This window comes from Somniosus microcephalus, chromosome 24, assembly GCF_052327205.1.
Source record: "Somniosus microcephalus isolate GS21.2 chromosome 24, FLI_Smic_1.0, whole genome shotgun sequence".
Lineage (NCBI taxonomy): Eukaryota > Metazoa > Chordata > Chondrichthyes > Squaliformes > Somniosidae > Somniosus > Somniosus microcephalus.
The window spans coordinates 23,729,669-23,743,080 of NC_141010.1; the positions used below are offsets into that span (position 1 = coordinate 23,729,669).

General features: G+C 45.3%; 1 protein-coding gene across 1 annotated transcript in view; it reads right to left on the minus strand.

The window, feature by feature from the left end:
* Positions 1–13,412, minus strand: part of samd14 (sterile alpha motif domain containing 14) — a 281,567-nt gene that overhangs the window by 83,018 nt on the left and 185,137 nt on the right. Inside the window, exon 7 of the mRNA XM_085966316.1 lies at positions 9,007–9,190. Within this exon, the coding sequence (XP_085822442.1) occupies positions 9,007–9,190 (184 nt within the window). The remainder of the gene's footprint in view (positions 1–9,006; positions 9,191–13,412) is intronic.

Consider the following 13,412-nt stretch of genomic DNA (forward strand, 5'->3'; position numbering starts at 1 on the left):
TCGCTGGCGTCCGGGCAGCAATGTGGTCGGGTGCTGATGCCCTGTGTCCTGTGCAGCATCAGTTAATTGCGGAGAAGGTTTGTGTTGTTGTTGGTGCTGCTGGTGTGCCTGGTGCTGCTGGTGTTGGGGCTGATCCTGGTGGGATTCTGAGGGCCAAGGTGAGATAGTTTCAAGGGCACCTATGCTGATGTAATAGATGGCAGGTGAAGTTGAGATGACAGAAGCGATCTGTCAATGGTGAGAGAGGTTGTTCCAATGAGGTGACACTGGATAGAGAGTTTATTCCAAACACTTACAACCTGCATAAAGCTCCATTTTTTCATCCAAATGCAGTAAGCAACAGCTTCTGAGCTTGGAAAGTGAACAGCTGTGAGATGAGAGCTTTTATAGCACATTTACAGCTGTCATGTAATGAGATGATTCCGTGGACATACAACTCCCGACCTTCTTACCTGACGTGATCTCTGAGCAGTATGACCCTCGTAGGTGACCTCGTAAAATGTAAAGGTGAGCTCAAAATACTTCTTAATGGGCTATTAACAAAGTCATAATGACCTGAATTGCCTTGTCCTCCGTTGTGTGTCGGGTGTGTTCAGAGCTGACAGACCCAACATCTTGGAAAGGTGCGTGGTGGCGGGTTGACAGCGGGGTCCCAACCCGCTGTCAAAAATGTTTTTTTCCCCATCCGACCAACCACCAAACGTGCCCACAGACCCCCACGAAAAATTCCCCCCCTATAGTACTACAAGCACTCGGCATCTCAGGGGGGCCTTTGAATGGATAGCCAAGCTAGACATCCCATTATAAGCTTTTCCCAACATACGATAGCACTGTCTGGCACAGCCCCACCACTGGGCATCTTTGATTTCACTGCATTCTCTATGGATTCATTCTGTTCTAATTCTTGTTTTCTTTCCTTTTTTAATAGAACGTCTCCCTGGTATTATTTTCTCTTGTTGGAGTAGAAATTGGACTTTGTTGCACCTCTTTCACAGGCCTAAAACGGACGTAACGGAAGGCCAATATTGGATAAGACATTTTTTAGGCATCTGGGGCAGCTGCCTAAAACAGATGTTAGGCCCCTTGCATATACTAATGAGGGGCCTAACGCCGGTTTTAGGACCGGGTTCTGGGAAATTGGGCTGCCCTGAGCGGAGCACGAATCTGGTCTGAATCAGGTTTTGCAGGCATGAATGGGGCCTAGCGAGCGGCGGCCACTAAGAGGCTACATTTTATTTTAGGCTTGATGTGGCGCCACAAGGAGTAGGAGTGCTCCTCCCGGCTCCACAGCACTCCCAAGAGCCACTGCCGACCCACGACTGGCCCTCCTCCCACCGCCCCCCCCGGGATTTATCTTTGGGCCACTTCTAGGGAGGCCACTTCCGACAAGTGCCGGCAGCTCTTCAAAGTAACGTTAATGAGGTCCAAAGCCCAATGTCGATCTGATCTCAGTCCTCTCGGTTGGGGCACGCGCTCCGTGCGCAGGGCCCATTTCTGGCCTGAAATCAGGCCCAACGGAATTTCCACCCTATTGTCTCCATTGCAAGTCTGTTTATCTTTCTGTCTTTTATAATGCTTTTTATTTGCTCCATCGAGTTCCTACTCTTTGTTTTCTCACTGGTCATAGAAACCGGAGATCAATGAGTAATCATCATGGATAAACCATTTATCAGCCAGGAGCTACAACTGTCAAAGTGCCTTCATGCTGCAGGAGCTGAAAAAACACATTGCCACAGGGTAAAATTATTTTTAGCTCCCCGAGTCCTTGGCGCTTTATGGCTCATTAGCTGGGATCACATGATACAGAAACGTACCTTAAGAGTGTCATCATTAAAGCAAAAAAAAATGGATCTATGAGGTGTTATATGGATTTTAACTCATTGAGCTCTATGCTCTCATTAATGGACCAAATACAAAATACAGAAGCCTTTGGGATTTGACTTTGGTCATCCTAAAATTCAGGTATTCACACAGCTAAATATCCAGTCCTAACCCTTTCAGTTCGAATGTAAGTCTCCTTGCATAAAGTCCGCACAACGTTCTCTCCTCTCCCTTCCCCCACCACATTATACTGCTACGCGCATTGCTCCAATTATTCTTTTATATTAGTCAGCACCCAATGGATATGAATTTGTTACCTGATACAATGAATAAATGTTTCTACTTGGTGCAGACAGCTAAATGCTGCTCGCGTTAGCACTAATGTATTTTCAGGCCCAGCACAGACCATATGATGAAGGAGGCCATTCAGCCCATTGTTATTTACAAAACATTAAGGAGGCCATTTGGCCCATCACAGCTCTGCTGGCTCTTTCAAAGAACTCTCCACTTTCTCCTGCCCTTTATCCTTTTTCCTTTTTCAAATATTTATCCATTTCTCTTTTAAAAAGCTATGATGGCTTCTGCTTTCATCCATGTCCTCACGACACTCTGCATAAAATAATTTCTCCCAAACCCAGAGCAGCAAAGTTTGGAAGTTAATGGTCTGGTCATCATAGGGCACCCGATGTTAGAAAATTAATGTATTGGTGCATAATTTTTGTTTCTGTAATTACAGGAATTCAGGTTTACTTATTACTGTACTTACCTTCAATTTTGAGCCTGGTGCCCAATATTTTGCCCAAGCCAACACAACCACCAGAACAGAAAAGTTAAGCTTCTTTATGGACATGGCATTTGGATAGCATAAAAGTGCCAACTAGCACTGTGGGGGTGAATGGGTCAACAGTACAGTATTTGCTCCATGGTGTAATGCAGTGTTAACAGGACTGCTAAAATTCCCCTTGTGGAAAATGTTTTCTCAAAAAGTGAGTCTGGAAAACTGCAAAGTAAATTCAGATCTTTTGCATATGAAAGTAAGAACTCACGTTTAATTGAAGTTAGATAACACAGACCTGTGAGGATTTTCAAATAGTGTTCGTACAGAATAGGAAGCTGAAAGTTCCCTCGCAAATCTTCCCCTTCCCAAGATCTGACTTTGTGAGGGTGGAACTCAACACTGCAGGAGGATAGAGGCCCAGTCGCCAGCCAATCAGTCCCCAGTCCCTGACCATCAGACAAGACAGCCACCAGATCTCGAGCATGTCCTAACCAGGCCTCAGGCTTTTCAACTACTACCAGGAAACTTCCCGTTATTTCTGAACTGCAACAATAGCTTTAACATAGAAAAATATCCCAAGGCACTTTACAGAGATAAATAAAAAAAATGGAAAAAGAATATAAAAGAATACAGAGAAACATTAGGAAAATTGGAGTAGGAAGAAAATTCCAGTTAAAGAGCAAGAACAGGCTATAATTTTTATGGCGGTAATTTTTACATACATCGCTTGGGTGGTAAACGGATACAGCTGATCATCCACTCATTCTTTTAGACTCAGTCCATGGTTTTCCTACTTTTCATCTACTCTGCACTGCCCTTCAAAATATCCAGTGGCTCATGAACAAGGCTGTCACCTTGTTGGATCTATTGACATTCTTAGAATCATAGACTGATACAACACAGAAGGAGGCCATTCGGCCCATCATGCCTGTGCTGGCTCTTTGAAAGAGTTTCCCGATTACGCCCACTCCCCTGCTCTTTCCCCATAGGCTTTTTCCCCTTCAAGTATTTATCCAATTCCCTTTTGAAAGTTTCTATTGAATCTGCTTCCACCGCCCTTTCAGGCAGCGCATTCCAGATCACAACAACTCATTGCATTAAAAAAAGAATCCTCATGCCGCCTCTGGTTCTTTTGACAATCAACTTAAATCTGTGTTCTCTGGTAACTGACCCTTCTGCCACTGGAAACAGTTTCTCCTTATTTACTTTATCAAAACCCTTTGGGGGAGAAATTGGGTGAGTAGCGCCACCTGTTAGCGCCTAAAGAGGCAGGCAGTGGCTGTAGCGCCACTGGCTGCGCCTCCCGCGATATTCAGGAGGGGCGTTAATGGTGGCATTAGCCTGTTGCGCTGCGCCACCACCGATGACGTCATCGGTGTGCGCAGTGCCCCATTCGTGCCCCGTTCGCGATATTTGGTAGCGAACGGCGCAGTTGCGCCGTTCGCTACCCGCGCCCGGTTCACGGGGCCTTACTGTGCCAGCAGCGGCGCAAGTTAAGGTGGAGGTGCGGGGCGGCCGCTTTTTCGGTGGCCGCCTGCCAGCACCTCCGTCCCCGGCCTCCTAACCGCCCCCCCCATGGCATTGCCGGCTGTTTCCCGAGAGCCCGGCACTTCTCCTTGGTGCCAGGCTCATTTGCCGGCACTCGCGAGTGGGGATCGCGCTGTTGCAGGCACCTCCCCCTTAACAGTGGGAGGAAGGCCTGCAGTACCGCAGCCTGCCGTGCCGCAGCGTGTGGCGCTGCGGCACGTTGCACTGCGATAATCAGTTTCAGCGCCCTAAGGGGGACGCGAAGCGCCTCGAGCCTCGCCCTGTGTCCCTCGAGGGGCACTGAAACGGAATTTCTGGCGATCGGTATTACTCCGATCGCTGCGCTAAATCCTGCGCTCAGGCGACTTTTGCGCCACTTTGGCACCCCAACCCAATTTCTAGGCCTTTATGATTTTGAACACCTCTATCAAATCTCCCCTTAACCTTCTCTGCTCTAAGGAGAGCAACCGCCGCTTCTCCAATCTCTCCACATAACTGAAGTCCCTCATCCCTGGTACCATTCTAGTAAATCTCCTCTGCACCCTCTCCAAGGCCTTGACATCCTTCCTAAAGTGTGGTGTCCAGAATTGAGCACAATACTCCAGCAGAAGCCTAGCCAGCATTTTATAAAGGTTTAGCATAACTTCCTTGTTTTTGTACTTGAAGGGCTAGATATTCCCCTTGAGCCCCATTTGGGGTGCTAAATCAGAAAAGCTGGAAAAGTTAGTGCCAGGCGCTAACCTCGTCCAACCTTTCTAAAATTCCCACTTTTTCAAGAGGGAAGTGGAGCAATAAATCAAGCGCTCCACCTCCTTCTTGGAGCTCAAGGGAGGGGGACGTTCGTGACCCGGGGCGCACGGCTCTGCAGTGCCACGCACTGGGCCGTGTGGCGCAGACGCATTGCAGAGGCTCGTCCCTGAATTTAAGGGAAGGGCCCCACGCTGCGAACTCTGCAGTTTTTCTTTAAACTTACCTGCAGCACCGGGGAGCGGGGGTGCCACGTGATCAGCCTGGCACTCAAGCAGAGTGCTGGGCTAAACGATCACGGCACGGACCCCGTGTCTGGTGCAAAAAAAAACATTTTTTTCAAAAAAGCCGACATTTTTTTCAGGCGGCCGGCCACTGTCATGAATCTTACCATTTATGTAGAAATGACTCATGAGATAACACTGGGCGGACAGCTGGTGGCGCCGCCCAAGGAAAGTATAAATACTCGAGCGTGAGCTCAGCTTGCTCAGGACGTTTTTGTAACCAGGAACTAGTGATGTAACTAGAACTCATGGTTGTGAAACAGTTGATTAAAGCCTTGTTTTATACTCAAACCAAGTGCCTAGTAGTTTTCTTACGTCAGCCACCTCACCTTTAAATGGTGTCCCGCTAGCAGCCGACCTCCCTGCTCGCGTCCCCTGCAGCAGTCGCTGCCATCGCCCAGCGCTACTGCAGGGGGTGAAGGGGAATTTTTCTGTCGGGGCGCTACCGGGGCGATGCACCTGGAGATGACGTCATGATCTCTGGGCTCACCTCGGGAGGCGCGGTCAGCACCGCAGCCAGGCAAAAAGGCCTTTGCGCCCCGTTAACGCGCCTCACAGGAGGCGCAAAGGAGGGGAATTTCTCCCCCAAGTCTCTATTAATAAAGCCAAGGATCCCATATGGTTTTTTTTTTTTTAACAGCCTTCTCAACTTGTGCTGCTTGAACATTCTAGGCCTAAACAAAAATTGGCTTACTATCAGTGACTCCTTTCCCCTCACAGGGCCTACTACCATTTTTGCTTCAGCGGCCTCTGAATGAGTAACCAGCCAGTTCTGAAGCAATACCTTCCGCGTACGTCAGTGGATGGGCTCCTGCTTACATAGTGTGATGAAATATGTCATTCATCAGACTCTGTAGTTAACTACATATATTGTATTGCCTGCTCCGGTGTTTTACCTTGTATTGTATATAGTGCACCGCCCCCTTTGTGTGTCGGCTCCGCCCATACCTGGCCCTACTTAAGACAAGCCCAGGCTTGTCTTGCAGCAGAACAGCAGAAGGCTAGGTGAAGCTAGGTGAAGACACAGGCATCTTTTCTTTGCTAATAAAAGCCTTGTTTTATTTAGTTAACTTTGAGTCTTGAAGTTATTGAGGCGCATCACATAGTTTTATAATTTACACAGGGTGAGGTAACACTCTACACTGAAGCTACATTCTGTAGAGTTTCCTTCTTCGATAAGTGTGTTACATTCTTGAATACATTTCCAGTAATTTTTTTTTTAGAAACAGAGGCGGTATTTTTCACCTTCACGGCTTGGGTGGATAATTGTCAGAGCGGATCGCCCACCATTACAAATGTCCAATCGGTTATATAACCAGGGCTGTAATGGGATTGACTGACAAAATTAGTGTTTTGCCAGAAAAAAAAATGCTCTTTTACTGGGTCACAATACTCTGCACATTAACACAAAATGTTATGACTGAACTCAAATAAAAGGAATGTGGCTCAGTGCAGTGAAGTGTATTCAGAAAATAGTCACAAGTGTACTAACATTTTCATGCGTTCTATTAATGTTTCAAAAGGAATCATTTTAACATATTCAGTCAACATTGTGGGCACACAAAGGAAGCTCTGGGCCAGGCTGTCATTAACAGCAGTTTAGAACTGCTGAATCCAATACCTTATTGATCATTTGGAATTCTATTACTTTAAATAGATTCTGGAGTGGTTACACATTCTTCCATACAAAGAGCCCCAGAATGGTGCTGATTACTTCAGTTACTTTAAATAGATATGTGGTTCCGCGCTATTCTAAGTCTTGCTGTAAGGAAGCCCCGCTCAGGCAATTTTTACGCGTTTTAGCCCATTTGAAGTCCGCGATGTTGGGAGCCCCTTGACACCATAGTCTTCCCAGGTCCATAAAGCCAGCTCTGATGCTGAATGGTAAGTGCCTGCAATGTAACATTGTGGATCCGATGTAGGTAAGAACTAGGTTTACATTGTAGGGCTTTAGTTAAGGAGGGACTGCCTGGTTACGCCTGCAGAAATGATATCTTCAAGACTTCCAGAGATTATGTATACTCACGGGAGTAGAGTTTATGCTTTGGGCGCAATGTCCTGATGCCCTTGAAATTGCACTGGTTAGGTTAGATTTCAAGTTTCCGATCAAAATCATTTGTATAATCACAAACTCAAAATCTTCCATGGACCAGTGTAATCGGGCAGTATAATGGAATATAATTGTTTTTTTCATTAAAAAAATATTCATTGATGTATTTAAGAGTGGTGGCCTGGTGCAGTTTTATTAATGCAGCGGAAAATGGGTTTATCACAAAAAATATGCATTTTTAATAAGGGTGTCCAGATCTCCACCTGTGAGTAACTTGATTTAAAACCACTGAAAAAATTTTATTTTTTAAACGACTGTATACTGAACCATTTACTACTTTCATTGGTGTACACTAGTCAGTTTCTTACTAAACTAGAGTTCTGACGAAAGGACATCAAGCTGAAACGTTAACTCTGTTTCTCTCTCCGCAGATGCTGCCTGACCTGCTGAGTGTTTCCAGCACTTTCTGTTTTTATTTCAGATTTCCAGCATCTGCAGTATTTTGCTTCTGTCCTAATAAATAAAATATTTTTTGATATGAAAAAACCTTAAAACCATGCCTACCCGTGTCTGTACGCCTAAGAAAATGAGCCCAATTTGAACAGCCTTCTCGAACTAGTGCAATCGGCAGAATCTCGCAATGTCGACCTGGGGACGTGGCTGATCTGGTGAATTGAATCTTAAACCAGTGTAAAAGATTGTGGAAAACGCAAGTGGTTTTGGGCGTAACTCACACATGTTTAAAGTTCCCTGATCTTTGGTGCTGGTTCGGCCTATTCCGTCCGGATTGCGCTGATATTGCTGACGTTAATGAGTGGATTCTCTAGTCCACTAAGTTTTACCTAGTCTGGTGGTAGAGCATTTGGCTGATGAGTACCACACATGAGTGCCACATGAACACTTGCATTTGGAAGGTCTTCATTGTTATAACAAAAAACAGGTGTCAGGGTTATAATAGGTTAATACGTCCTGAACTGGAAATTAATTACTATCCAGTTATTAAAGCGATGTGATATTATTTGCTTGGGGAAGTGTTGGGCAAACCCTTTTGTTTTTTTGCTCATAAACACACAACATAAGGTAAATCACACTGAGATATGTAAATCACACTTGTTTGGAGTGATGCCTTCGCCATATGGACTGCAGTGGTTCAAGAAGGCGGCTCACCACCACCTTCTCAAGGGCAACTAGGGATGGGCAATAAATGTCGGCCTTGCCAGTGACGCCCACATCCCATAAATGAATTTTTTTAAATGCCATTAACATCGAAATGACAAAGTTCTTTTTCCTCAAACAAAAGGACGTTTTTCATGAAGAAAATGCACCTTTATAACCAGAGAGGTGTTAATACTTCCCCAACTAGAGTAAAGAAAGCCTGTAACACATTACTTACTACAATATTTACTACATATTCATAATAGAACAACGTTCACAAATATGCCATTAATATCACTCGGTACTGAAAGCGCCGCTATACATATATTTGGGCATCTTTGTTTCTAAATCTCATTAATCAAGCATTATAAAATGAAATGTGTTCATAATATACAAATGTTTTTATTGTGTTGCATTTGGTTCCACCAATGTGTCTGCCCCACTGCTCTCACTTTTCTCGCTGTCCTGAAAATACTAGCCGCAAACTTTTAGCACCAGACTAAAGTGTTTTAGCAACGATATTCGATTCGCCTTTTGCAGTTTTAAGAGAAGCCTTTCCTTTTGTAGAAAATGTAATAACTTCCACATTTTGATCTGCCCATAAACTCTCCAAATCAATTTTAACGGAAAAACGACAGCCCTACCTGGGAAGCAGACTTTTTCGGGGCAAGTCCCTGGGAGGACATTCTCGGAGAGCAGGTGGGTGACATTGTGCCACTGGAGGATGTTGACCCTTTGCTGCTGTCTGTGAACCATGAGAAAGGCACAAACTGTGGCACTGCAGACTTGGCAGAGGCCAGAATACTGATTGGGCTTTCATAAGGCTCCCTACAAACAGGAAGACACGAGAGTCAGGACAAGTAGCTTTATCGAAGCATAACCAATAAGAGCATAGAGAAGGCCTTTTCATGCCAGCCCTGAAAATTAGAGAAAGCTGATCAACAGATTCCAAAAAAAAGACTGACATAGCCCCCAGAAAAGCTGACAGGTGAAAAACAAACCTGAATACAGGCCTCAAGCCACGTGAAGACAAATAGTTAGATTAAGAGTGCAGTGGGACAGGGCTCGCATTACTTAAGCTGCAGGTATATCTGATATTTGATCCCATTTTATTGCAAGGGCTGTAGAAATTTGGAACTCTCTCCCCCAAAAGGCTGTGGATGCAGGAACAATTGGAGCTTTCGAGACTGAGATAGGTAGATGAAAGGTTAACTCTGTTTCTCTCTCCACAGATGCTGCCTGACCTGTTGAGTGTTTCCAGCATTTTCGGTTTTTATTTCAGATTTCCAGCATTCCCACTGTATTTTGCTTTTGTAGATAGTTTTTTGTCAGGTAAAGATATCAGAGATACGGAGCAAAGGTGAGGAAAATGGAGTTGACGGGCAGATCAGCCATGATCTAACTGATGGGAGGAGCAGGCCCGAGGGGCTGAAAGGCCTACTCCTGTTCCTAATGTTACTATGTGACTAAGTTATTGCAGGGTAAGAAAAGCTAGAGTACAGGAACGCAGAGTTTACAACAGAGGTGAATTTACTGAGGGCAATATTTCAAAAATAATTTATTCTGGAAAGTCTACAGGTATTTTAAATATGAAAACAAATGTAGTTGTGGGAGCGTCAACACAACTTTACAGAGTCTAATGCCTTTCATTGGGGAATCCTATCCCAAATACATCACATTCATTTGCAAACTGAAACCTCTTAGAACATACCCACAATAATCTCCACAGGCCATGCATTTTGCATTCACAAGGCCAAACTGATTCATTATCACATCTATCTCTGTCCCAGGACCTCTGAAAATCCAGCAGTAGGCGGAGAATTACCTAACTGGGAGTATGCTGATTTAACTATTTTAAACCATTACATTTTATTTTTAATTAGCTTTAAGAGTGAATCAAAACGAAACCTTGGCCCTGAGTTCCGATAAAGGCTCCCACCTAAACATTAACCCTTTCCAACCTCTTTTAGATGCTGTGCGTTTCAAACATTTTCTGTTTTTAACACCTTGACGTGCGAGGCTAGAAATGACTGCAAGCGATAGCCAATGCGTAATGTGTTAGTTTCACATTCTTCTGTCTGCTACTTTAATGGAAGTATTAACCTATTTAATGTAAACAGCCAATCGGATTGATTCTGAAAGCCTCCTGCCCTACCCGCCAACTGGTTTGATTGGTTGACAACCTCAAATCACAATTGGAAAAAAAGCTGATTACTTTTGTGAATGGCTGACAAGCTGACACAGTTTAAAATGCCAGTTGGTGCATATGTGTTTGATAATATTCCTTTCTTTTGACAGCGATGCTTTAGAATAACCTTTATTTCCAATGTACTTCCTTCCCCAATAGAACCCCTTACTTCTTCTGATGAATATTTTCTTTGATGAATTATGCATTTTGTATTGTTAATTCTGTTTAACAGTAATCTGCTGCCAGAATGAAACTTGATGCTGTATACCTTTGATCTCTGCAGTAACAGGCTGTCACTTTTTTTTTGCCGCACTGTACAGTGGAGAAAAAAATGGCAAAGAATTCTGAACTTTATAAATAAGATATTCTACACAAGGAAACAGCGAGTATAAAGGTTTCATTTACTCTAGGGCACTGGGCTATTGACATTTATAAAGATCGAGAGTTGCCGCATGGAATTGCAACACTTTAAGACACTGCCAGTTATCTATCACCGTTGCCAGGAAATTTCTTGGGGTTTCTCCCACTCCACCGCCGTACTTTTGGCACAAACCTCAACTGTACGCGTAGATGCGGTTTCCACTGAACTTCTGCCAATGATATGGCAGTGGAAAAGGGGAAGGCCCAAGGAAATTCCCAGCACTTAAACTCATTAAACACTGTCCTGTGGTTCAAGAGAGTCATTAGAAGGACTTCTCCACAGAGCGTTTGGGGGTGGGGGTGGGGGGGGGAGGGCAGTGAAGCAGCCAGCTCACACGCTGGTCATTGGGGATGGGGGTGGCGGTTCTCAAGTGGACTGGGCTGGATGTTTTTTGTGGACCCAGGAGGAGCTTTCCTGTTCCCACAAAAATAAACTGGAAAATTTCTTTGTTCCTTTTTAGAGCTGGCTTTCGGCGGTCCTTTAAGGACCTCTGGTTCGGCCATTCATCGCCTGGTACAAACGGGTGGCGCATGTGGTGCGCACGCTCGGCCCATTTGTACCTGAAATTTGCAGCAGGAGCCCTACAACTGGCGGAGGACACCAATTTGCATATTAAAAGAGCCTTCCACTGGAGCAGCTGGGCATACTGCTCGCCCATTTAAAGGCCCATCTGAAAATTGCTTCAGGCGGGCTTTGGGCAGCAATGGTGGACCCAATCTTCAGCTGCCAGCACCCATTTTCCAGATGAGAAACGGGTGGATGACAGGAGAAAATGGCCCCAATGCGTCTCAGTTGGGATCATTTTGCCCAGAAAACATGCCTACAATGAAGTCAGCCTACAGTCAGAAAAATGACAAAAGATCAATGCCCATTTGGTGAAAATATGCAACATTACAAACCAGATTTCTCCTCAACCCAGTTACATATGTTTCAGGTCCCTTAGCTGAGAGGATTTGATTTGTGATTTTCCTCTCGGGGGCCCTCCCTTGGTGACCACGGGGAGAAGTGCCCACAATATTTTTTTTGTGGCCTGGGCTATTTGCATAGCCTGGGACACTCCCAGTGCAGGCCCACCCCATGCAAGGTCTTGTGCTAGGTTCAGAGAAAGAAGCAAAGAATTCAACTGCCGGCCTGGCAGGATGGTAATGGGGTCTTCCGGCTGTGGCCGGGCAGCTGCATTTGTCCTGCAGAGTACCCCAGGCACAAGCCCCCGGCACTAGGTTGCTTTTGGTGCCCCTTCATTGGGGTACACCCTGGATGGAGAGGAATGAGAGGTGGGAGGCAGCGTGCACTGAATCCACGCACAGGCCCAGTTATGTGAATTTCAGGTAGCTTAAGAAGTCCTGGGGCAACAATGTGGGGGTGGAGATCTGATGCAGTGGGTCTCTGTCCCCACTTCCTTCAGGGCTGGTAAGTGCACAAGCAGAAAATCCCCAGTCATTTAGTCATAAAAATGCTGGTGAAGGACCTCTACCCAAAACATTACCTGAATCTTTCTCTTTCCAGATCCTGACAGAGCTGCAGTGTATTTCCAATATCTCCTGTTCTTAATTCACAATATCACAAGCAAAATTGCTTACTCGACGTAAAATATACTCTATTTACGAGCAATGCACAACACAAGCAAAATTTGAATGGCTGAATTTTTTTTTTATGGAGTTGAGATTTAAGTGGTGATTCTGTGGTCCCCCCATACTCCCAGCAGGGAAACCACATTGGGGAGTGCAGGTCGGAAATAGGACCACAGCAGTGAGGCCTCGCATCTCCACCCTGCACTCCCTGCTGGTAGGATTGCCAACGCTCCAGGATTGCCCTGGAGTCTCCTTGAACTGAAAATTAATCTCCAGGATGCTGCTGTGAGCAACACTGGAGAAATATCATCGGGGCAATATTTTTTTTTTCCTTTTTCTTTCATCACTTTTTTGTTTATTAGTTCTAAATATATTTGGGATGGGGAGAAAGGCTGAGCGACAGTCAAAGATCATCTCCTGGGGTAAGAAAGGGTTGGATTTTACCAGCCCTGAGGAGGCGGGTTTGGAGGCGGGACTGCTGGCAAAATCAAAAAGAATGGGAGCGTGTCCCGAACCTGCTCCCAACCCACCTCCAAACAATCTTCCCAGGAGTCAGGTCCCCGATTTGCACAGGGACCCAACTCTTAGTGGCGGGAAGATGATTATAGCCACTTAACTGCCTGTTAACAGGTAGTTAACAGGCAGTTAAGAGGCTTTTTCCCATTTTGAGACTTCTGCTGCGGGCTTCCCGACATTGGGGAACCCCGCCAGGGTAAGTGAGGCGTGCTGTGGGTCTGTTGTAATGTTTATGTATAGATGACAGCTGCAGAAGTGGTGTGAAGGATGCAATGGGACACTGGTGAGTATCAGAGGTAAGGAGATGTTGGGAAAGTCATTTTTAATGTGTTTAGATTTTTCTGTAGGTGACAA